Consider the following 23,512-nt stretch of genomic DNA (forward strand, 5'->3'; position numbering starts at 1 on the left):
AGAGGAACCGGGAGCCGGGCGGTGGTGGCGCACGCCTTTAATCCCAGCACTTGGGAGGCAGAGGCAGGCGGATTTCTGAGTTCGAGGCCAGCCTGGTCTACAGAGTGAGTTCCAGGACCGCCAGGGCTACACAGAGAAACCCTGTCTCGAAAAACCAAAAAAAACAAAAAACAAAAAACAAAAACAAAACAAAAAAAAAAAAAAACAAAAAAAAAAAAAACAAAAACAAAAACAGAAAGAGGAACTGTTAATATTTTGTCTGTGCTTCTGAATGGGTTAGTCCTGTGATATCTGAGCAGCCACCATAACCCTTTTTAGTGGCTCCATCTCACTGAGGGGTAACTAAGATCCGAGGAAATGAGTGACCTGAACAGGGCCAATCTTTGAGCTAGGGACGAATGCAGATATGTCCTGAGATCCAACCTGGGAATAGTTCGAGGTCGAGGCAGAGAAAGGCCCTTAGTGTTTTCCAGTGACTTCTCAGGGTGGTTCCTGAAGACTCCTGGGTAACAGAACAGCACAGCCAGTGTAACTGTGGGACCCCAAAGGGTTAATATTTAGCCACATATTTCTTTAGTCACTACAACCCAGTGACCGGGAAATTAGTAAAATCTTAGTCAAATTGGGATGCCTAGAGAGAGATGGTGAAAGACTTCTGGTTTTTTTCATCTACCCCCAAGTAGCCCCAAATCCAAAAGGGGCTTTGACCTGTTTGCAGGCTAGGGCCCTGGAAATCACTTAGACTCTTTGGCATCTTTAGATGGGAGCTCTCCAGACTCTGGGTCTGTTTTTACTAACCATATCAGAGTAGGTTAGGCTATGCCAGGACCACACACGACCTACAAGCTCAGCTGCTGATCACAATAAAAGTTTATTTCTCATGTACGGTCTGTGAATAGCACAGGTGTGACAGTGGCAGTGGCTCCTAAAGCTTCACTTTTTATTGGTTCAAGTCACATGGCCACTCGCTATCAAAGGAGTAAGGACATGCAGTCCTGCCCTGTGCTGGGAGGCAGAGTGCGGGGGAATTCAGGAACGGCACTAATGACTACTACCCTAGCCAGGTGACCTTTGAACCCATTTCCTCTTTCAAAAAACAGGCACGATAATTGTATACCTCAGAGATGATCACAAGGGTTAGATGAAAACGTGTGTGACACAGTCCAGTGTGGTTACAGGGTGAGTGAGAACTCTCCCCTTTCAGCGGGCCAGATCCCAGGGAGGCAGTCCAGAGTTACCTGTGTACAGAGGGGTGCACAAGGCTAAGGCTTCCTCCTGGAAAGCACCGTGGCTCCCAGTGTACTGCCATGTCACCAGCAGAGGGTAGAAAAGTTCTTGCAGATCTGCCTATCCACCCAGCAGATCTCACACTGACTGCTTAGATGATGAACCTAGGACTCCATGCATGCAGGGCAAGCCTTCTACCATTGAACTCCACCCCTGTCCCACATTAATGACACCTCATCCTCACAGCCTGTCCCCTCTCAGCCTAGTTCTTGCTCACTCCTGAGAGTCGCTCTCCATTCTGGTATTCTTTTTGGTAAACCCACCCCTCTGTCCAGACAGAGGTGGAGTCTGTTGGAGAAAAGATGGAGAACCCACAGACAATGTGAAGGACCGACATCTATTTTGAGGTAAGCACTGAGTGGAATTCTCGGTGCTGGTTCCCTCATTGCAACTCCACAATGGTCCTGAGATGAGGACGTGATCCTTCTTGTTTTGAGATGTGGGAGCTGATGCTGGGCATGGTTACATCACCGACTCAGGGTTACATAGCTCATAATGTGGATGTGAGCTCTGGATGTGAGCCCAGACCTCCGTGACTCAGAAGATCACAACTCAGCCTCTGGGCTGTCTTTCGTTATTTCACTCAGACCAAAGTTTTTTCAGGACTATAAACTCACGACAGTCTGATTTCAGATGTTTAGCCTTGGGGTCCTTATCATGCTGCCAGGGGACGGCACAGCAACCAAACTTCCAGCTTCGCAGCTCAGCTTCTGCTTCACCATCCTATGCAACTTTGGGCAAACCTCCTTACCTCTCTGCACCTCGGTTTCTTCATTTGAAAATAAGATGGCTGAATAATGTGACCTGGGGGCTCTTTTTGAGTCTCGACATTGGCATGGAGACTGGTGAACGTGAGAATTGCCACATCAATACTGTTAGCAGGCACAGTAAAGTAGAAGGGTGGGTAAAGTCACCATGTTTAAGAACTAGGTACAGCCAGGTGGTAGTGGTGCATGTTTTTAACCTCAGGATTCAGGAAGCAGAGGCAGGTAGCTCTTTGAGTTCGACCCCAGTCTGGTCTACAGAGTGACTTTCAGGGTAGCCAGGACAGAACAAAGAAACCTTGTCCCAAAAAATCAAAACCAAACAAACAAAAAGAAGCATATACAATGGAGTATGTCTGTAATCCTAGTGCTCTGGAGGCTGAGGCAGGAGGATCATGAGTTTCAATGCTAGCCTGTGCTTCATGGAAAGACTTTGCTTTTAAAATAGAAGGAAGGAAGGAAGGAAAGAAGGAAGGAAGGAAGGAAGGAAGGAAGGAAGGAAGGAAGGAAGGAAGGAAGGAAGGAAGGAAGATGTTTGCGGTTACATAGAGCATTAATTAAATCCTAATTATTATTTGAAGCCAAAAATGAGTTTGTTTAAGAGTGATGGATGTCTGAGATCCATGGGCAGCTAACTCTCTGCCTTCCTTGCTATTTATAACAGACTCTGGTTTCCTCTGTGGCCGAGTCTGTCTCCTTCTAAACACAGGAAGTGAGGCTCAGTTCATGTCTGCTCTCAGATCTCCTGAGTCTGCAGCTCAATGGATCTTTTCTGGGGTCCTGAGCTTCTTGCTGGTGGGAAGGACTAGGTTCTGCCTCTGGCTGGATATTGGAGTTTGGAGCTGGACATCCTCTAAAGGGCCCTGTTAGAGGATAGGCTGAAGCCTGCTCCCCTGGAACCAAGCACAGATGCTGGGATGGGCCTGGGGTTAGAACTTGAGATTTTGAGCTCTGTATCCACCACCACCATTTTACACTAAGGCTTATTTAGATTTTGCAATGTTGTCCCTGAAGGAGGGGGCAGGGACACAGAACGAAGACACAAGTTCAGACCTCCTTTGGGGACATTCCTGGTACCTATGGGGATCCCTTTCGTGTTTTTATCTGTTCCCATAGCACTGCTGTTTAAAAAGTGGAATGTGTCTAAGAGAACTCAGGCCAGATGGCTGCCCTAAGTCACTGCTGGAGTATTTTAACTACAGTTGCGTGGGAGCTTCCTGATTTGGAGGGGGCTCCCCACACCTCCCCTAGGTTCCCATCTGCCCAGACGCCCACAGCTCCTGTCAGGAAAAATGATGGAGGACCCAAGATGCCTAGGGGAAGGAACTCAGCTCAGAATAGAAGTTGGGGCTTATGGTCTAGTCCAGTTAGAGACTCAGCCTCGCTCCCACCCCCCCTTGCGTGTGTGTGTGTGTGTGTGTGTGTGTGTGTGTGTGTGTGTGTGTAGCACTGAGGGCTGCATGCAGTAACTGATCCTGAGAAACATCATGGTTCTAGGAGGAGAGCAGCCGAGAAGAGGTGGGAATACAGTAAAGAAGCAGTGGTTGTTGACGCTGGATAGAGCTCAAAGAGGGCAGAGATTGTCTTAGTCTTTCTCTGAACTAATCTAAATCTCTCCAAATGGCAGCTTAAGCCTCTTTCTCGCCTTGGATCCCCATGTGACCTCAGCCCAGTTAGTCCCTCACCCCTGAACAGCAGAGCCTAGGAGTCAGGGTCTGGACCCCAGCCACCCAGATGCTGCTTGCTGGCCCCAGAGGGAGCTGCTGGAGTGGCTGGGGCCACTGGAACCTTGAAACCCTAATGGCTAGGAGGCCTGAGTCTACAGCCCTGTGCTTCCTTGCTTACCCCAGAGCTGTACACTCAGAATGTCAGGAGATGCAGAGAGGAAAGCTCCGGTGGCATTTCCCAGCAGTGGAACTGTGAGTCAGAAGGGTCACCTACTGTTGGAAGTCTGAGCAGACCTATGGCAAACAGGAAACCAGAGTTAAGAACCAAAGAAGTCCAGGGATGGGATGGAGGGGGAACATTTTTGGTAAAAACACATTATCATCCAGGAGGGCTAAGCCTGGGGGGGTGGGGGGGGTGGGACCTAAGGGCACCTTAGGTAAAGCTGGGCCAGTCCAGCTCCCTTCCCCACAGGCCTAAAACCACATGCATGAGTCCCAATCCTCTGTGTGTTGCTTATGAGACTGTTTCCCCACTTACAATATTGAAAAATGAACCCTAGAACCTGGCTCGTAAGATTAGGAGGACGAACAAGAGCATAAGCACATAGAACCTACCTATGTAGGTGGTCGTGAGCATCCCTCAGCTCTCCACATCCTACTTTTGTTAGAAGACGGAGAGGGTCTCAATTCCTCAACACTGTCTCTTGCTCTGAGGGATGGGATTCGCTGGCTTCGGGTTTCAGATGGTAATATTAATAAAATATGTAGGATCGCACCAGGACTCCTTACACACCACCACTACCACCACCTCTCTGGGGCCATGGCTATCCTCCTGTTTGCTATGAGGGTGGAAAGAATGAACTGACATAGCTTTCGAATTTCCCCTTAAAATTATTCCAAACAAGGATCTGGGCTCCCGAGTGAAGCAGTCACAAATGGGGGTGGGGGTGGGGGTGGGGGTGGGGAATGATGGCACCAAGAAGTGGATCCTCAAGACCCTGACATACACCCTTGCTAAAATGTCTCACAGGGTTTCATCATCTGAGGCTGATGCAAGAAGCCTGGAGTCAGACTCCCCTGCCTCCCCTCCCCCAGAGGTCTCCATCCACATCTTGAGCTGCAGCTGGGTCCTCCTCTTGGGCCTTTTCCAGAGGAAAGAGCTGGGTGAAGCCTGGGAAGGGAGGGCAGCTGGTGAGGGGCCCTGTGAATGGTCCTAATGTTGGGAGTTGGGGGGCAGGGAGAAGAGTGGGGCTCAGAGGGAGGAGGTGAACTGGAAAGGGAATTGACTTCACATCACTGGTCTCCTTTCTCAGGGCCCTGTGTTGAAGTCTCCTGTGCTGAAGAATCCTTTATATGCATTTGCGATGGCAGCGGCTGGCCTTCTCCTCCCCTTCCCGTCCACTTTGCCGTCTAGCCTCTCCCAGGTATCTGAAGTCAAGTGCTCCTGTGTTCCTACTACTTCCCAGGCAAATCTGGCCTCCCACATTGACCCTCTGCCCCCACTGTCACAAAGAGTGTGAACCAGGCCATGTGGGTCATAAAGGTTAGTGGGACCCTGGTCTAGTGAGGAAAGCTGAGCTGGCCAGCCATCAAAGCGAAATATGAGCTTAAAGACGTTGCAGGGTGGAGATGGGGAAATTTACTTAGACATTAACAAGAATCCCCTTCAATAAAGGTTGGCGGATTTACCGAAATAAATGCAGAAGGGACACTTTGCTGGCTCTTTCAGATTGCTAATCTCTGTGGCATGCTTTGAGGTGCAGCACCCTGCCCAGAGACCAGGTTCTTACCCATGCCTAGCCACAGATTCGCTGTTTGACCTTGGGGTGTTCCTCTATGAGTCCCGTTCCTCATTTAGGAAAGGAAGATCCCACTGAGACTGAAGTACCCTGACTTCGAGGGCCGTGGTTCCCGAATGGTCAACTTCCCAGGGACGAGTCCATCATGCCACTCCCGTTTTCACCCCCAACCCCCCATCCCCAGCCCTCCAATCCTACCCCGCCCCTCCCAGCAACCCGATGGACGCGAGCCAAGAGGTCTCTTTAAAGGCTCAAGTCCCGCCTCTGCTGCTTGTTGGGGCTTTCTATTGGCAGCTCCGAGGAGGGGCGGGGCTCTGCGCGGCTCCAAGGGACTGGGGGTGGGTCCTGAGGCGGCTCGGCCCCCGCCCCCTTTGTTCGCGCTGCGGCGGGAGGTGGCGGTCCGGGTGGGAGGTGTGTGCGCGCGCGTGTGCCGCGCTGTAGGGAGCTGCGGGTCTCACTGCCCGCTGTCAACGAGCTCAGCACCTCCGCGCGATGGCTGGAGGAGACCTATGGGACCAGCCCCGTGGGGCCGGCCGCGGGTGAGCCCCTCTGCCGCCTCCTGCGAGCATGTCACCTCCAGCCTGTGGGGTCGCTTTCGCCAGCAGCGTCCGTGCCTCCGCCTTCTGCAGCCGCAGCCGCTGCCTGGAGCAGTGGCCCCCGGACCCCCGCCCCTGATCCGCGCCCAGACCCTGGTGCCAGAGGACCATGGCTGGCCAGGGCGACTGCTGCGTCAAAGTGGCCGTCAGGTATGGGTCGATGGCGGGGAAGGGGCGTGCGAGGAGGGGTTCGAGCTTTGTCTCGCGTGTTCTCGGGGCGGGGGGCGCGGGCACCGCTCGAGCTGGAGTCTGCAGTCCAGGAGGAGGGGCCGACGCGCGCTGGCCCGGCTGCCGCAGGGGAGCGGCGGCCCTGCGGACTGATGGAAGGTGGCTTTGTTTGGGTGGTAATTTCTGGCCCCTCTTGGGAGCACTTAATGATCAGAAAATCGAATAAACAAGGAAATCCGGTATTTCACACCCAGCTTTGGCCCAGGCCGGAGCGTCTGTGTGTTTCCTCTTGTCCTCCCCATGAGGCTGCTGTCTCATTCTGGGGTATAGGAGGGAATCCCCCCTCCCCCCATCTACCCCAGTTAGCTAGTTCTATGCTTTTGATCCAGTTCACCATCCTGGGAGCGGATACAACAGACAAAGCTCGGTTGTGGGACCCATGAAAGGGTTGGAATGGTGCCTTGGCTTTCCACAGGGTGCCAATGGCTTTTGGAGAAAGCCCTGCTGGTCCTGCCCCAAGAGGAGATGCAGCTAGGGAGGAAGAAAAAGGTATATCTGAGAGACTAATCCAGAAGGGGTGAAAGAGGGTGACAGGACCCTAATGCTACATCCACAGGCACATAGGTGAAACTGAGCAAGGGGGAAGGGCCCCTAGATTTATCTGGAGTCCCATTCCCAATATCCGTTGGTACTGAAGGAATCTGGCAGACATTAAGGGGAAAGAGGACGTGACAGAGTGGGTTCTTTTTCTAGGGGCACACAGGTGCAGGGACAGGAAATGCTACAAAGTTGAACTGTCTGTTCTTTGTGGTGTGTGAAGATGCCTTCCACCAGCTCTCCTGATTTTGTTTTGTGGTCTTATCTTTAAGAAGAACATATTGGGAGAGAACCAGTGTAGGAACTGGTGACCAACTCAGGGATGCACAGAGGAACATACATCTCTGTTCCAGTCTTGTAGAGTGGGGGAGGGGAGCAGTCAAATTCTAGGGTGGGTCCCTAAGACATATGTCCAGATCCCCTGGGTCAGAAATGACCTAGATTCCAGGGATCCTGGGAAGTGGCTTCTAGACAAGATGAGAGAAATCGATGGAATAGGTTTTCTTCCTGCCCCAGAGCAGTTACACCACCACCACCACCTTCACCTGACCAACTCTGTGGACCCCAGAGAGAAGGCTCGGAGGCTCAGTATATAGCCCAGGTGCTGAGGGAGGGGGACTGAGGGCCACCGGTCCAGCAGCTCCTACAGCACTCAGAACATCACTTGTGCACACTCTTCCTGGCACTGAACAGCCTGAGACAAAGAGGAGCCCTGCAGGTGCCTGGTGGGCTGGTGGGGCGGAGCCAGTCTGCTACTGAGGCTGACATTGCAGCCAGAACCTTTGGAGGTCGAGGGAAGCACATGGTCGGGGTGGGAGTGAGACATGTCAATATGGCATCTTCAGCAGATGGGAAGAGGGGAGCTACCTACCATAGAAAGAAAATGGAAACCCAACCCCCAACCAGTGTGAACAAGGACTGACAGGGCAGGAGATGGGATGCCCTATCCATGGGGGCTTTCCTTTCGACTCCATTTTACTCGAGAGAGCCAAACAAAGGCCTTCCCCCTTGATTAAGACTTCCCAGTCTGGCCCTGGCATGGTAAAATATTGGGGTTCCCACTTCAAGAGCCTAGGGGAATGGGCACCTGTGTAGAGAGTAAGGGGTAAGCTAGTGTTCCTTCCCACAACCACCATCAGGACGTATCTGGGGCCTTTACCACGGAGAAAGGATGGTGGCTGCCTTCTGTACCCAGAGCTTTGGGATGCTCTTCCCCAGAGCAGATGCCCTGCATCCCCTGGCGTCAGCTGTGTATATGAAGTTGTGTGGAAATTGAACATCTGAAGAGCTAGCCTTTCCAAGGGCTCCAAGAAGGTGAGAGTCCCGCCCACTCATCCCGTCTGGCTCTAGATCAGCCAGCCCGGCACACGGCACACGCCAGACCTCAATGGGCAGCCGGCCGTGCAGGCAGACAATGCCTGGACAGAGCCCAGGTTCTAATCAGAGAGCTGAGGGTGGGACTGGGCTGGGAGAAGGAGCAGATGGTGCCAGTGATGTGCTTTAGGGGGAATTCTCCTTGGTTCAGCATCTCTTTCCACGTCCCACCTCCAGTGTCCCCACCTGTGTTACTGACAGGACTGGGTGTGAGGCTGCAGTCCATGACACATTTATGAGCAGAAAGGATTTGGGATTGCCTAGCCCTAACCACTACTGTAAGTTTCCTAACTGCTGACAAAGAGAGCTGTCTTCCTGACTTCCTGGAAGTCCTCTCTGAGTTCCCATGAGAGTCACTTATGATGAAGCCCTGAGTGCTGGCCCTATGTATGAACAGAGAGTGAGACAGAACTTATCAGGGGTGTGTATGGGAAGATGGCCTAGGATGTTAGAAAGTGGACCCCGGGGCTCTTGATTTACATCCCGAGGAAGATAAAGCTGTCTGTGTACAAAGTACTGCTTGGAGGCCTGGATTCCCAGAATCAGAAAGAGGGAACTTTCAGGATGTGGGGGAGAGGGCCAGGTGCGACCGGGCCCCCAAATCTCCACACTGTGGTTCTCCCCTGCTAGGTAGAGTCAGACCCATCTGCCCCTGAACCCAGGCCAGTCAACCTCACAGTAGAGATTCCCAACGTGTCCTTCCGCTCGCCCTCCTGGGATCCTTTTATCCACTAATTCCTGTACTCTAAAAGCTGGACTGACTAGCTTTTACCTGGGGTAGGGGAGAAGGGTGTGCAGCCAAGCCAGAGAGGGAGAAGGCTGAGTTGAACCCACCATGCTGCAGAAACAGAGGACTGGCAAATAGGGGCCATAAGTGGGGGAGGGGGGGTAGTAGGGAAGAAACCGAAATTGGCAAAGTTTAAATTGGGGAAGGAAGCCAAGCTACATGTTGAGTTTAAGACCCTTTCAGGTGCCCCCTGGCTCTGAGCCTCACCATAAAGAGAGTCCTTGGTGTTGCCTAGCCCCTTCCCCTTATCTCTGCCTGACTTTGCTCAGCTTCCTTCCTTTAGTGTGCTGGGGAGGGGGAGGTGCTTTGGCCAGCCCCACAACCAGCCAGGGACCCAGGGGACAGTGGTGGATTTCATCCTTGCTCTCTCCTAGCTGGGCTATCTCTCTTCAGCTACTTTCCAAGTATTAGGCTTCCCTGGAATCTTGCTCAGTGACTGCCTAAATTTTTAGTCAAGACTTTGCCAGAATGGGAAGGAGAGTAAAGACAGAAGAAACTGTGGGGCTATGTGTGTGTGTGTGGGGGGGGGGGTGCCTTCGGGGTCCCAAAGCTAAGCAGTGCTATCCACTGTCAGCTGTACCCTGTGCCATTCAATTTATAGATCTGGGAAGCTGAGCTCTCTATGGGCTGTATAGAGACTTGAGATCTTGCTAGTGGCCTCCTGTTTAAGAAACAGGACTTATATCATCACAAGGAAGTGGAGTGTTGTAACCACAGGCCCCGGAAATTGGCCCCTCCGCTACCCAGCCAGCCTGTTTGATTGGATCTTAGCTTTTGAAAACAACAGAGCAGAGGTAGGGTGGGGCTAGGGCCACGGAACCAGCAGGGGTAACACAAGGTTGACACCCTTATTATAGCTCTGGGACAAAGGGCAGGGCAGAGCCCAAGTAATTGTCTACCAGGTGGGACATGTGGTCACTTCCCTCTCTTGTCTTTCTGGACCTGGTTTTACCCATCGGAGAATGGGAACACTTGGCTGGCTCTGATCTGATCCTTGTGCAGGGAGGTACTTGAGCTTAGTGCCTTGCAGGAAACAAAATGTGAGAAGACTCCTGGGACACTGAGGATGAGTGCAATGTTTAAACAAATATCTCTAAGTTAGGTGTGCTTAAGAGGTGTCTCTCTAGTTTAAATGATAACATCTATTTAGTAAAAATAAATTCATTTGCAGTCAATCTATTCATTTTTCTGACTGTGACTGAACACCATAATTGCTTAAATTTTTGTTCAGTGCTGGGCACTGTGCCTGTCCTATCATGCTCAGCTGACCAAATAATTGATGCTACTCTCACGAGCAAACACAGGGGAACAGGGATGGGAAAGGCTGGATCTGAACTCAGGGCACTCTCCTTTGCAAGCATATGCTTACCAGACACCCCTAATCTGCCGTAACTGGATTCTCAGTCCAGCTGCTAATTGGCTGAGTGCCGTGGTGGCTTCTTCAGTTTCTTCAGATGCTTTATTGCCCTGCCCTGTTGTGGTGAAAGGGATGAAGGAAATACATACAATACTGTGCAGATGCATGGCAAAGGGCGACGTTCTCCAAGTGTGCCTCAGTGGTTGCTGGGCACAGCTGCCTGTCACCACCGAGGCCTGAAGTCCCAGATCCTTGCTGTTTTCTTTGGGGTTTAAGAAGCTGCTGTTCTTCTGTTCTGAGGTCCTTGCGACTGTCTCCTGCCTGAGCTCCGACTGGACATTCTCCAGGCAAGGATGCTCTAGCAGATGTTTCTCAACCTTCCTCATGCTGCAACCTGTTAATACAGTTCCTCATGCTGTGGTGACCCCCAACCATGAAATTATTTTCATTGCTACTTTATAACTGTAATTTTGCTACTGTTATGAATCGTAATGCAAATATCTGTGTTTTCTGATGGTCTTTTTAGGGTCACAACTCCTGTAGGGTAGCCACCCCAGTCATGTCCTCTGGACATTAGTGCCTTGAGAACATTGAGGAAAGCTGTGTCTTTTGCCCCTCCATCTTGGAACAGCTGGAACTCTGTGAATCAGCTGCCTCAGCTGAGAAGATTAGGGGTTGGGACTATGAAGTCCTGGGGCAGGTGGTGGCCTATTGGGTGCCTTGTCCTCATCTCTGGTGGGTTCCTTCTTTTACCTCCATTTTCTCTAGAATATGGAAAGGAGAGTGTGCTATGGTTCCTATCCCCAAATGCTTGGCTCGCTACCTTGGTGGCACGGCAGTAGGAGAAGCTACCTGTCTTTTCTCCAGGCCAAGCTGCCCTATTTCAGTGAGATGCACTTCATCAGAGACCCAGCTGCCTACAGACTTGCAATAGGGAATGGCAACAGGACCAGTGTGGTGGAGGGAGGCTGGCTGCCCTCCATCTCAGCCAGCCAGCCAGCTGCCTGTTGCTCAGCATTCCTCAGCTGGGGAGTGTCCCCTGGGCCCAGCCCCTGCTGAGCTGCCCCCTACCAGATGCAGATGCCGGCACAGCTCTGGGATCTGGGCTATGCCTGATGCTGCAGTGTCTCCAGTCTCTCGGGAGGTCATGGAAAACCCCTACCAGATGCCCTGAGATGGGGGTAGGACAGAGAAAGCACAGCTGAGTGGCAGCTCCCTGGGCTGGACTTGCTCTTTTTCACAGGCTCCAAAGACAGAAGGGTCAGACTCAACCCCATCACAGGCTGAGATACCTCCCTCAGACAGGGGCTAGCCTCCTCGCAGCCTCCTGCTCTCTGGCTTCTGACATCTCATTCATCTGCTTGCTGCTTCCACCCTTGCCTGCTGTCGGTTTGGTTTCAGAGAGTGGCCTTGATGCTGAGGCCACAGACAAAGTTCTCCTGAGGTGTCTCAGAGAAGGTGCCCTCCCTGTTTCTGCTTCTGGGCGTGACTCAGAACTCAGTGGCCAGGACTCTAGGATGAACTGAAAGTAAAGTTGAGGACATCCCCTTTTGAGGGGGTGGAGTTAGACCCCTAGACACCCCAGTGCCCTGTGAGGGTGTTGTGGAGTGTCACATCCCCTCCCCATGATCTCAGAGGCAGAAGTCAGGCAGAGCGTGTTGACCGGCCCTTTTCACCAGGTCTGCTGGGGCCTCGTAAATCCATGCCCTTTGACCCCACCATACAAAGCCTTCTTGTTTGGGGGTGCACAGCCAGCCCCGTCATTTCCCTGAGGGCAACCACAGGAGGACTGGGCTCCAGATGCCTATGAAAAGCCAGGGGAGGTTCCAATAGGCAAATGGAGATAGGGTCCTGGTGGCTCTGCTTCCCGTACAGCCGGATTTTCTCTCCCTCTACTGAAGAGTTAGCACCCTGCATTAGATCTTGCCACCCTGATGGAGAGAAGACCAGCCCCTGTGGGAAGATGCCTTGTCTCAGCTAAGTCAGCTAAAAGCCCCTGGGCGTCTGAAAGCCAGACTCCCCTGAGAGAGCAAGGATTTTGCTTCTAGCAGCCTTCTCCAGAGTTGGCAGATTGCCAGGCTGCCTAGGAGAAGTTGTGTGTGTGTGTGTGTGTGTGTGTGTGTGTGTGTGTGTGTGTGTCTGTGTCTGTGTCTGTGTCTGTGTCTGTGTCTGTGTCTGTGTCTGTGTCTCTGTGTGTCTGTGTGTGCACAAACATGTGTATTGGGGGAGGGGTGCTACAGAGGGCAAAGGAAGCCTGCTTTCTACAAATGGCCCAGCTCAGCCTCCTTAGCTACAAAGCTTGGAAAGTGCTTTCCCTCCAGGCAGGCAGGCAGGCAGCTGCTGGTGGGATCAGCAGGAATTCTAAAGGGATCGGTTTCCTCCAGCCTGACCCCTCTGGCCCTGTGTAGGGGTGGCCCGTGACTGCAGCAGGATTGGGCACACATGAGGAGGAAGAGGAGGAGGATGCTTTAAATTTCGTCTGCATCATTATAAATTGTGGGGACTCTGTGCTTGTGCAATGCCACCTTCGAAATTTCAGTGAAATGGGGCATGTGTCCCTTGACTCCATTGTGTTGTGACAACACATAGAGTGCACGTGACACCAAGGTTCTCAGATGTTCAGTGTTGTCCTCAGATGAGGCTAGGGAGTGGGAGAAGGCAGGAAGGATGGCAAGCCTGCTACCCCCAAGGAATGATTTCTCAGGCTTGCCTTTCCAAGACTTAACAATCTTTACAGGCAGGAAGTTCTTTTTGCTAGCTTATCTAAATCCCTCTGGCTGTGGCTAAGTTCCCCTTTGATCTCGCCCAGTCTCCATGAGGAAGAGTGTGTCCTTGGCAGGTCACGTAGCCTTGCAAAGTGACTGTATGAATGGCAGACTGGAGACCATGAGGCTCCTCTGTGTCCCTTTTGTGTCTCTTGCATACGTGAGCCAAACACACACCATGAAGAACACAGCAGCTGGCCCTTCACTCTGCCCCACCACCTGTGGTTGGAACTAGGCATGAGGATTCAGGCTGGGTGCAAGGAAGAGCCAAGGGATCTAAGCTGCCTGTGGTTTCTGTCAAGCTTGGATACAGCACAGCCAGATGCTGGGTGATAGGGTTCCTTTATAGTCCCTCTGAAGCTCTCCCACCAGCCCCCGAGGGCTCCTTCTCAAGATCCCAGAAAGGACTCCTTACAACAAAACAGACATGCTTTTAGCCCCACTAAAAACTCCTTCCAAAGGGTCTATGTTGATTATTGTGGTCATCCAAGGGGTTAAGTCTAGTCCAGGTCTCTGGTTCCTCAAAGCCTGAGGGTAGGTCTGGGGAGAGAGTCTAAAATTCCTCAAGTGCTAATCTTACACAAGCCATTGTGTGTGTGTGCATGTTGATTTGCTCAAACCTCTGGAAAAGGCAGCCTCGTGCCCTATCAGTCAAATGACCTTACGTTCAGGACAGTATGGAGACAAATTGCTCATCATAAACGGTGTGATAGACTGTGATGACCCACCACGGGCAAAGTGACGGACGCAGTCAGCAAGAAGTTGTCTCGTCCCCTAAGCACTGAAGTTTATTGTACTAGGTGAGATGAGTTTCAGGTAAAGCCTCAGCAAAGAAAAGACATTAGGTGTCCGATCTTTTATATAGTTTCTAAGTGTTTGGTTTGGACCCTGTGTGGGACAAGGGACCCAGTTGCATATTTTACACATCAAAGCAGACCTGGCCTCCAAGTTCTCCCAGCATCCCTCAGTCCCTCAGTCCCTACCTGGCATACCCTGCCCCCAACTCTCCAGACTCTTCCCAAAGAGGCTTTTCCCTATATAAGCCAGACATATTTCTCTCTCTCTCTCTCTCTCTCTCTCTCTCTCTCTCTCTCTCTCTCTCTCTCTCTCTCTCTCCCTGTCTCTCTCTCTCTCTCTCCCTGTCTCTCCCTCTCTCCCTTCCCCTCCCCTTCTCCCTCTCTCCTTCTCCTGCCCTTTCTCTCTCTCCCCCTCCTCCACTCCCCATGGTGACTTCCCTGGCCTAGGTCCTTGGGGCCCAGTGAACTCACTGGAGAGCAGCTTCCCAATAAACCTGCCTTTAATATATTCTAATCCTGCTTGAACCATGTCATTTCACTGGCATAGAAATAACCTATCACTAAAGACCAGAGAGATGGCTCAGCCTGTAAAAGTACTTGAAGCTAAGCCTGATAACATAAATTCAATTCCCAGGACCCAAAGAGTGAAAGAAATAGATTCCAGTGGTTCTCTTCTGTCCTCCACATGTGCATCCTGCCATACATACACCTCATACATGTTTATTACATGCATGTATGCATACACACATACAAACATTAATGCTTTTTTTTAAAAAAAAAACTTCTGTCTCTGGAACAGCTCTCTGTTATTTTAATGTCACCGCCTGTTACTTCTCATCAGCAGAAAGTCTTTTAAGTGTAAAAAAGCTGCACCACCGGAGGCCTTGTGTGAAGACTAGGGGAGAGTACCTAGCCGCTAGCTGAGTATGTGCGACTAGTTTAAAAAAAAAAAAAAGCCACAGCCAACCCCCTAGGAGCCCAAGTCATTGGGCGGAGCTTCTGGGAGGGGTGATTGGCTGCCTTTGTGTGATGTCACTAGGGGCCCTAGGTGAGGCTCCTCCTAAACTTTGGTCTATTGGGTCTCTGGTTTGTGCCCGGGCTCACCTAGCCATTTAGCTCTGCAGAAAGCGAGTTTAGCCCTTGGCAGTCTCTCAGCAGCCCCTGGCCTGCCCCCTCGCTGTGTCCTCTGCCCTTCACTTGCTACCGCTCAGTCCTGCTCCGGATGAGCCCAGGAACCGCTGAGCTCAGCTCTTCCCGCGGCCCTAGGCTCCGGCTGGCTGCCTTTGTCCCCGCCTCGCCTGCCTTTAAGTCTCTCGGCTGTGGCTCAACGCTGCGGGGGTGGGGGCAGCCGCCCACATCACGCCAGCCACTGTTCGTTTGTGAGCGGAGGAAGCGTAGTGACCTCAGCCACGGTGCCAGATCCTGCCTCTGAAAAGCCTTGGCTGCGCCACCCTGCCAGCCGTTTGCCAAATGGCGAATAGGCCGTCTCTGTTCAGCGAGATTGGGGGGGAAGGGGGCTTTCGGAGAGGGGCCCTCTGTCATCCCTCCTAACAGGGTGGAGGGAAAGGATAGAGAGATGGTCTGCAGTGAGATTCACACTCTCCCTGAGCAGAAATGTCGCAAGATCTTTAGGCTGCCAACCTTCGTGGATAATAAATAGGCAACTGGCTTGCGGGCCAGTGTGCGGATTTCATTTTTTTAAATGTTGCATCTTTCCGCTTCCAGATTTTCTATTTTAGGATACATTCTAATCATTCGGTGATGGGTTTCAATATGTCTGTCTCATGTACTTTGATCTTACACCCACCTCTCTTTTACGTTCCTGTTTCCTCCTGACTTCTGGTCTCCCTTCCCCCTTCAAGTCTTATTTTTAAGTTTAAATACTACATATGAGAGAAAACGTGACTGGGTTTCCTGGGCCCAAATTAGCAACCTTTGGGATCATTAGTCCATTTCCTGAGAATAATATAATTCATTCTTGGCAATGGCAGAATAGTATTTTATTGTGTTATACATACTTTTTTTTTCTTTTTTTTTTTTTTTTTTTTTTTTTTTTTTTTTTTTTTTTTTTTTTTTTTTGCTATTGATCTACTGATGACCACATGGGCTAATATCCGTAAGTTTGCCATTTTGAAAAAAAAAATCTGTAGTGAACACGGGTGTGGAGGCATCTCTGTGGTCTGCTACATTTGACTCCTTCTGGAATATACCAAGGAGAGGTATAGCCAGTTCATAAGATAGTCTTTCTTGCTTCTCTTGCTCTGTGCTTAAGGTACACGCTCCCCTTGCCTCTTCCCAGGCCTGGCCTAGTTGTAGCTCTCAGGGGCCCATGGGACAGTTGGAAGAACCTGGCAACTGACCCCGACCTCTCCTTCCATGCTACTGGGAAGGATACAGCTTTGAGTGGTTGCCATCTGTGCCCATCCCACTATAGAGACTTCTCCCTTCTGTAGGTCACTGCCACTTTGAGGACAACCCACAGAAGTGACCTCATCCAGAGTGGGACCAATGGAAGAGGCTGTTGGAGGGGAGGGCGGTGTAGTTCTTAAACTAAAACCATATAGATCTATATAACCTGAGGCCATGAGAGGCAGGACAGAATCTAGAGGGTTCAAAATCTCCACCAGGCACCAGAGATGAGCTCAGCTGTCACATGACAGTGTGCCCTCCAGGGCAGGGCAGCCCAGTTCCCTGCTTGGTGCCTCCTGAATGGACTTGGGGGTGGGGGGACAATCCAGCTCTGACAGTGGCACTGGGGAGGAAGTCTGTGGCAGACTTAAGTGGATTTTAGAGGAAGCAGAGAGAAAGATAGGAGAGTGCCAGTAGTCTCAGACTGAGGAGAGATTGAACAGCCTTGTTTCTCACTACCTGAGTGACTTAGGTGTGGTTCCTGCTGGGATGTGAGGTCTAATACCCTAGCTCATACATCACCAAGGTCAAGTGATGGTGGGTGCTGGCTAGCCGGCCCACTACCCACACCAAGGAACATCTGTGAGACCTTCACTCTTTGCTCACTCCCACGGCCCCTCATCCACAAGACTGACACACTGTGCCTTGTCCAGATCAGTTGTTCTGAGAATTAGTGACTCACCCACTTCTCACAAATTGCATCCTGGTGTTTTGATTAGACTAGCAAGAGGATAGATGGCTTTCTGATGTATCAGGATGTATGGAACTGAAAAAATAATCTCAGGGAGACCCCACAACTCTGGGCACCTAAAGCCCTGGTTACCCTATGTATACCCTCCCAGGCTACTTGCCCTGACTCTCTTCTTTGATGCCCCCGGAATCTCTGGGGACTGGCTACTGAAGACCTTGGGAGGGCTCTGATAACAGGCCTGCTCCCTCTGCCCCGAGGGATGTTGATTCAATCTTCTCCAATCGCAGGCATTGCCATCTGCCTGCAATAATTAAATGGTATTTGAACTGCATCCAGAAATCCCATCACAGACTGCCACGTGGTGGGGAGGGTGTCTCTAGGAGCTCATGTTGTCTACGTAGTCGGAGTGTCCTCCCAGGCTGCTGCGATGTCCCCTCAGTTCACCAGAGAGCGCCCAGGCGCTCTGGGAGGAAGTATCCAGTTTTAGGCCCCACAGCCCTAGGGAAGAGCCAGTTCTCTGATTTCTATGCTCTGCCGTGCCTCACTCTCCCATCTGCCCTTGCTATTGTGGCTTCCCTCCACTCTGGTGGGAAGTCCTGGTCCTCAGTAGCAATGTGTACTGCAGGACTGAGGAAGGGCTAGTTCACTTGGCCTGCCTGGGCTTGGAATGGCTCCTCACTGTCTGTGACTCTGAATGACACCATCTCAGCTTCCTTATCTATCAACAGGACACTAGTAAAGACCTCCCAGGGGTTGTTGTGAGGTCAAGAGTTAAAGATGCACCATAGGCTTGGCCTGGCCTGTGGTGGTGAGCCCTGTGTGTGTCAGCAGCAGTGGTTAGATTGGAAGTGGAATCAGCATAGGAGTCTAGAGGGTGGGGGTTGGCAGCAGGGAAGAAAAGCTACTAGTCTGAAGGTCCTGAGAGAATGAATAAGAATCAGTTTTGCTCTTTCTGTCAGAAACCAGTTCAGGTGAACAGGTGAAAGGCTAGGACGCTGGGCTCCCGTCCTGGTACAGCTCTTTAACAGTTAGGTAAGAGTGGGGACTTGTTGGGGCTTCCATTCCTTTCTGGAGAGAGTCACTCACTAAAGTGACTGTTTACACCTCCAAGGAAACACTCCTGAAGAAAGCCAGACTCCCACATAGGGATAGAGACTTGCCCAAGTACCTGCCCCTGTACACAGACACCTGCCCCTCCCCAGTCCTTATCAACAGCAGTCCTCGACAGCAGGCCTGGGTGCTCCTCACCCAGCTGACAGCTCTGAGTGGGTCTTTGGGGGTGGAAGCAACTGGGACAAGGACATGATGGTGATTTGGAGGTGCTGGGATCTGCAGCTAGGCACCTCTGGGCCATCAGTGGGTGCTGGCCCAGCCCTTCCTTCTCTGGTAAATGTTGGCTTAGAGAGAGGAGACTGACAAGCAGCTCATTGTTAAGTGCACAGCCGATGGGGACACTAGTGTGAGTCCATGGCAAGAGAGCCTACCCCCACTCTTGCGTTGGGATGTCTGAAGCATACTTTCTGTCAGTCCTTGCATGGGCATGCTTACTGACTCATGCTTGGTTGCCATGGGGACCTCATCCTGGTGATGCAACTTAGAAAAGGGAATGAGGGGTGGCTGGATGGAGACAGTTTCGCCCATGCCTGACTTCCCACTCAGTACTGATGCCACTTACCCTCCACATAGGGACTCCTCTTCTGAACGGGTATCTGGGATGTGGGTCAACCCTGTGGCTAGTAGGTTCAGTGTCTCCTCTCGCTGCCTCGACAGGGTACTTTCCACTTGACCTACGCTTCCCTAGTTGTGTTTGGGCTGGCCCTTCAGTTCCTGGAAAGAACCAGCACTTGTGTCTAACAGTGCCACCAAGCCCTGGCACCTGGGAAGGTGGCTGCTGCTTTAAAGACCCTTGTAGCTTCCACAGGCCTCTGCCTCAGTTCTAGCCTCCTCCAAGACTGACTCAGAAAAATGTCTAGGGTGCTGCCTGGTCTGTCCTTCTCTCTCTAACATTGGCCCTAAGCTTTATCTCTCCAGAATGTGTTAGCTATCATCTCCTTGCAGGAGGGTTACTGACTTCCAGGCCTCTGGGGGTTGGGGGTTGTTGTGGTGGTGGTGGTAGTAATATGCTTTTGCCCAGGTTTGGCCCCTTCACTCTCTGGTGTGCAACCTTGGGCTACTCAGGGAAACATTCTCAGCCTCATCTGGACAATCAGGTGAATAGATACCTCATAGGTTCACAGTGAAGAACACATGATTTAGTTTATATAGAACATACTTAACATACATTCGGGGTACCAGGCATTCAATCAATGTTAGCTACTACTGGTTTGGGCAATATTCATATGTATTCCTGAAGCCATACTCTGGGCTTTCATACTATCTTCCTTCCTTTCCTGGCTTGTGAGGTAAACAGAGTTATGGCTGGCAATTTGAGAGGATGGTGTGTCACTTCTACCCTGTTGGATCTGACCCAGGGCTCTTTCTACCCTGAGCAGGATCCGGCCCCAGCTATCGAAGGAGAAGATTGAAGGCTGTCACATCTGTACCTCCGTTACCCCTGGAGAACCCCAGGTCCTGCTGGGGAAGGACAAGGCCTTCACCTATGACTTTGTCTTTGACCTGGACACCTGGCAGGAGCAAATCTATTCCACCTGTGTGAGCAAACTCATCGAAGGTTGCTTTGAGGGCTATAATGCCACAGTACTGGCCTATGGACAGGTAAGCCACTCCTACCCAAACCAGTGAGCACCTCAACCTCAGTCTTCTCTCGCCCAAGGCTTGCTGGTTCCCCAGAGGGGAGCGACCATTCACCACCTGTACTCTGTCTTTGCCCATGCAGACAGGAGCTGGGAAGACATACACTATGGGCACTGGCTTCGACACTGTGACGTCAGAAGAGGAGCAGGGCATCATCCCAAGGGCCATTGCACATCTCTTCAGGGGCATCGACGAACGCAAGCGGCGGGCACAGGAGCAGGGTGTGACTGGGCCTGAGTTCAAAGTCAGTGCCCAGTTCCTGGAGGTATGTGATGAGGGTGGTCGGGAGGAAGATGTGTCAAAACCTAAGACCATAGAAGCTGGAGCCCCAATCAGTGTAGAGAAATAAGCCCAGGGAACCCTGGAGATATCTACAGGGGATGAGTTCCCTGCTGCAGAGAGTGTCCAAGCTAGGACTAGAGAAACAGTCCTGGTGCGGAGAGCTGAAATGTTTCCTGCTTCAGATGGGGCCTAAGATCTCAGACCTTGGCTGATTCTGGCCTTTGCCTGGTCATGAGCTTCTTCTGCAAAGTGGGCTTGACATCTCTCTTTCCTTATGGGCTAGTAAGTCTGGTATGGAAGCCTCTACCTGGCACATGGTGAGAATCCTGCTTCTGTCTCTGGCCTTCATGAGGCTCTTCCTCTGCTCCCCAAGTACCTACCTGGGGGACACTTGATATCCTGGCCTCTCAGTGCAGCAGAGTCTCCAACAGGGGCTTTCCTTCATCTCTGGTCTGCCAGCTTTGGGAGGTATCAGCTTGAACTGCGCAGCCATGAGCTTTGGGGAGTACCCAAGGGGATCTCTGAGCTCTTTAACATTTGAGCTGTGCTGGAAACTCATAGTTGTGTAGAGGCTCTGTCCTGGAGATGGCCTTCTTGGGAAAAGGCTCCAGCAAGGTGAGTCACCTTGGTATTTCACACGGGAACCTGGCCAGGCTTTTCTGAAACATGTGGTCATGCAGTTCTGATTCCTAGCATTCAGTTTCCTCTACCAAGGAATCCTGCTCTGGTGTGCTTAGTGAGTTTGGAGCCACCCTACTCTATTACCTCCCAACCCTGATGCTTTTCCTAGATCTTGTCAGCCCTCAGAGGGGTGGACAGGGCTGAGGCTTGTGCCTGTATACTGCCCCAGTGTCTTTCCTGGGCACCCATGGCTGCTGCTTTCCCCACAAGGGACCTGTATTTTAGTCCTTTCAGTTACATCTTTGTATATATGCACATAAGTGTGCACGTGTGTGGTTGTATAAGTGTGTGTGAGTATGCATGTGTGTATGAGTGTTTGTGAGTGCGTGTGTGTACATGTATGTATGCATGTTGGTATACATGAGTATGTGTGTTTCCTGCTGTCTGTATATCATTGAGCTTTTCCCTGTTTTCTTCCCTTTGCCATTCTGTTGCTATGGAGAACTTCAAAAGGCATGCTAGCAAATTCAGGCCAAAGAGTGGACCACAAGGGGTTAACTGATGCAGTGTGCTTACACCAATACAAGACACACAGACACCATGAAACTCTGTCTCTTCCATCTCTTCCTTCTGTTTCCTCTTCCCCTTCCTGTGGGGTATTTTTGTCCCCTTAAGGCCATCAAAGCCTCGGATGTCTGAGGGCTGCAGTGCCACCTCTCTGTCTCCATAGGACTCTGTTGGCTGCTGCCCTTCTCCAACCCTCCCACCCCCGACCTCACTCCCATCCCACCCCCTACCCCTGGCTTTTGACATCACAGCCTTTCTGCAGTTGATTTCCCACAGTTTCAATCTTCTAACCCCAGGAATTGCCTTGGCAGACACCGTTTGAAATGGGCTGGCACAATGGTCTTGCAGAAGGCTGGGTCACACTGCCCGATCTTGCTTCCTCTGCTCCTGGGCCTCGGGCAAGACACAGCCATTTGTCCCCCATCTGAAGTTGCCATCACTTCTACTTCAGACATCATGGCACTCAGAGTTTCAGCACTCAGGGCACTGTCTCCTTGGTCTCTTCAAGCCTTGTCTTCCTTCATCTGGAATCACAGCTTCGTGCCATCTCTGCCAGCCTGGCAACAATGATGAGATCCTTTCGATTCAGGCTCACGGCTTCCCCATCCCTTACCACCTAGGACCTGCATCTTTTGCCCTTTTCCTCAGCCTCCCCTTGGAGCTGAGAGCTGCTGGATGCCGTTCCTTGGAGGGAGAAGAGCAGTATGTGTAGCCTCAGGATAGCACTGTTTGGAGGACCAGGGTTCAGCCCATTAAATTCCAGAGCTTGTTTTCAATTTAGCAAATTGAGATGCCCTCGGGGCTCTAGTCATGTACCATATGACCCCAGCCATCGTTTCCTCCCCATCACAGCTCTACAACGAAGAGATCCTTGACCTGTTTGATAGCACCCGTGACCCCGATGCCCGCCACCGCAGGTCCAACATCAAGATCCATGAGGATGCCAATGGTGGCATCTATACCACAGGTGTCACTTCTCGCTTGATCAACTCCCAGGAGGAGGTGAGCATCTCATACATGGGCATCTTTAAAGGCCGGAGCCTTATAATACGTGGGACCTGAGTCCTCCCCTCTGCGTCTGTCCCCAGCTGATCCAGTGCCTGAAGCAGGGCGCCCTGTCACGCACCACAGCCAGCACCCAGATGAATGTACAGAGCTCCCGATCCCATGCCATCTTCACCATCCACCTGTGCCAGATGCGCGTGTGTGCCCAGCCTGACCTGGTGAGGTGCTCTTGGGGGCCCAGGAGCTTCATGCTCTAGGGATGTCTCAGGGGCAGGATGAACAAACATGGTATAGGCTAGAACTCCAGAGGTGGGGCTTGCCTCTATCACTCAGTTTTTATTTCTCTTCAGCCTCTCACCCCATCAATGGAGTGAGATGTAGTAATGTTAGTGTGTCCAAGTAGTGTCTGCTCTCAGGTGCTGAGCACACATTGAGGGTTTCTGCTGTGCAACCTACCCTTACTCTCATGGGTGGTGACACTGTGGGGCGTGGGCAGTGGTACTGTGGGGCATGGGCAGTGTGGTACTGTGGGGTGGAAGGCTAACAGAGAAACTGGAGGTAGGGTTTGAGTGAGCTGGATGTCACCTTATGCTGCAGGTGAATGAGACGGTGACTGGGCTTCCGGATGGAGCGGCCCCCACAGGCACTGAGTATGAGACACTCACTGCTAAGTTTCACTTCGTGGACTTGGCCGGCTCAGAGCGGCTGAAGCGGACAGGGGCCACTGGTGAACGGGCCAAAGAGGGCATCTCCATCAACTGTGGTCTGGTAGGCACACCGAGAGTCGCCAGCCCTGGGAGCCAGATGGCACAGACTAAGATAGGCCATATGCTTCAATGGCTGCCCAGTTCTCTTTGGGATCCTAGCTGCTGACTGGAGCACCCAAAGGACCCTGTTGGCTCCTCCCTTCACCCTCATCTTATCAGTCTATGAACCCACCCAGTATTGCGCTCGCTGCCTTCCTTATGTGACTCCTGAGCTCGGGCTCTTTCTCCCACAGCTGGCCTTGGGTAATGTGATCAGCGCCTTGGGGGACCAGAGCAAGAAGGTCGTGCATGTGCCCTACAGGGACTCCAAGCTCACTCGGCTGCTCCAGGACTCTCTTGGAGGCAACAGGTAGCTGATGACCAAGTCCAGGGAGGGTGGGGAAGTTCCTGGATGCAGAACACTGACACAGGCTTAGGTCCTGACTCCCAGGAAAAGGGGACCTTCTCAGCCTAGGCTG

The 23,512-nt window shown here is 51.8% G+C and overlaps 1 protein-coding gene and 1 long non-coding RNA gene across 10 annotated transcripts in view; one reads left to right on the top strand and one right to left on the bottom strand.

The window, feature by feature from the left end:
- Positions 1–240: 240 nt before the first annotated feature.
- Positions 241–4,648, bottom strand: LOC143443672 (uncharacterized). Its single transcript, XR_013112842.1, has 3 exons — positions 4,334–4,648; positions 1,118–4,012; positions 241–502 (listed from the first exon to the last, which is right to left on the bottom strand). It is a non-coding gene; the product is annotated as an uncharacterized LOC143443672 (long non-coding RNA).
- Positions 4,649–6,126: 1,478 nt separating this feature from the next.
- The window catches only part of Kif21b (kinesin family member 21B), a 47,819-nt gene continuing 30,433 nt past the window's right edge, over positions 6,127–23,512 (top strand). For 8 of the 9 annotated variants that reach the window (XR_013112839.1, XM_034512885.3, XM_034512889.3 and 5 more), the window contains exons 1-7: positions 6,127–6,263; positions 19,551–19,773; positions 19,895–20,077; positions 22,135–22,284; positions 22,371–22,505; positions 22,885–23,055; positions 23,288–23,403. Coding sequence is in view for 8 of the 9 variants with exons in the window: in XM_034512885.3 (XP_034368776.1) it covers positions 6,223–6,263; positions 19,551–19,773; positions 19,895–20,077; positions 22,135–22,284; positions 22,371–22,505; positions 22,885–23,055; positions 23,288–23,403 (1,019 nt within the window). In the remaining variant the exon portion in view is untranslated. Of the gene's footprint in view, positions 6,264–8,034; positions 8,193–19,550; positions 19,774–19,894; positions 20,078–22,134; positions 22,285–22,370; positions 22,506–22,884; positions 23,056–23,287; positions 23,404–23,512 lie in introns of those variants that run through there. The other variant, XM_076941267.1, reaches the window with a different exon arrangement.

This window comes from Arvicanthis niloticus, chromosome 10 (genome assembly GCF_011762505.2).
Source record: "Arvicanthis niloticus isolate mArvNil1 chromosome 10, mArvNil1.pat.X, whole genome shotgun sequence".
NCBI classification, from domain to species: domain Eukaryota; kingdom Metazoa; phylum Chordata; class Mammalia; order Rodentia; family Muridae; genus Arvicanthis; species Arvicanthis niloticus.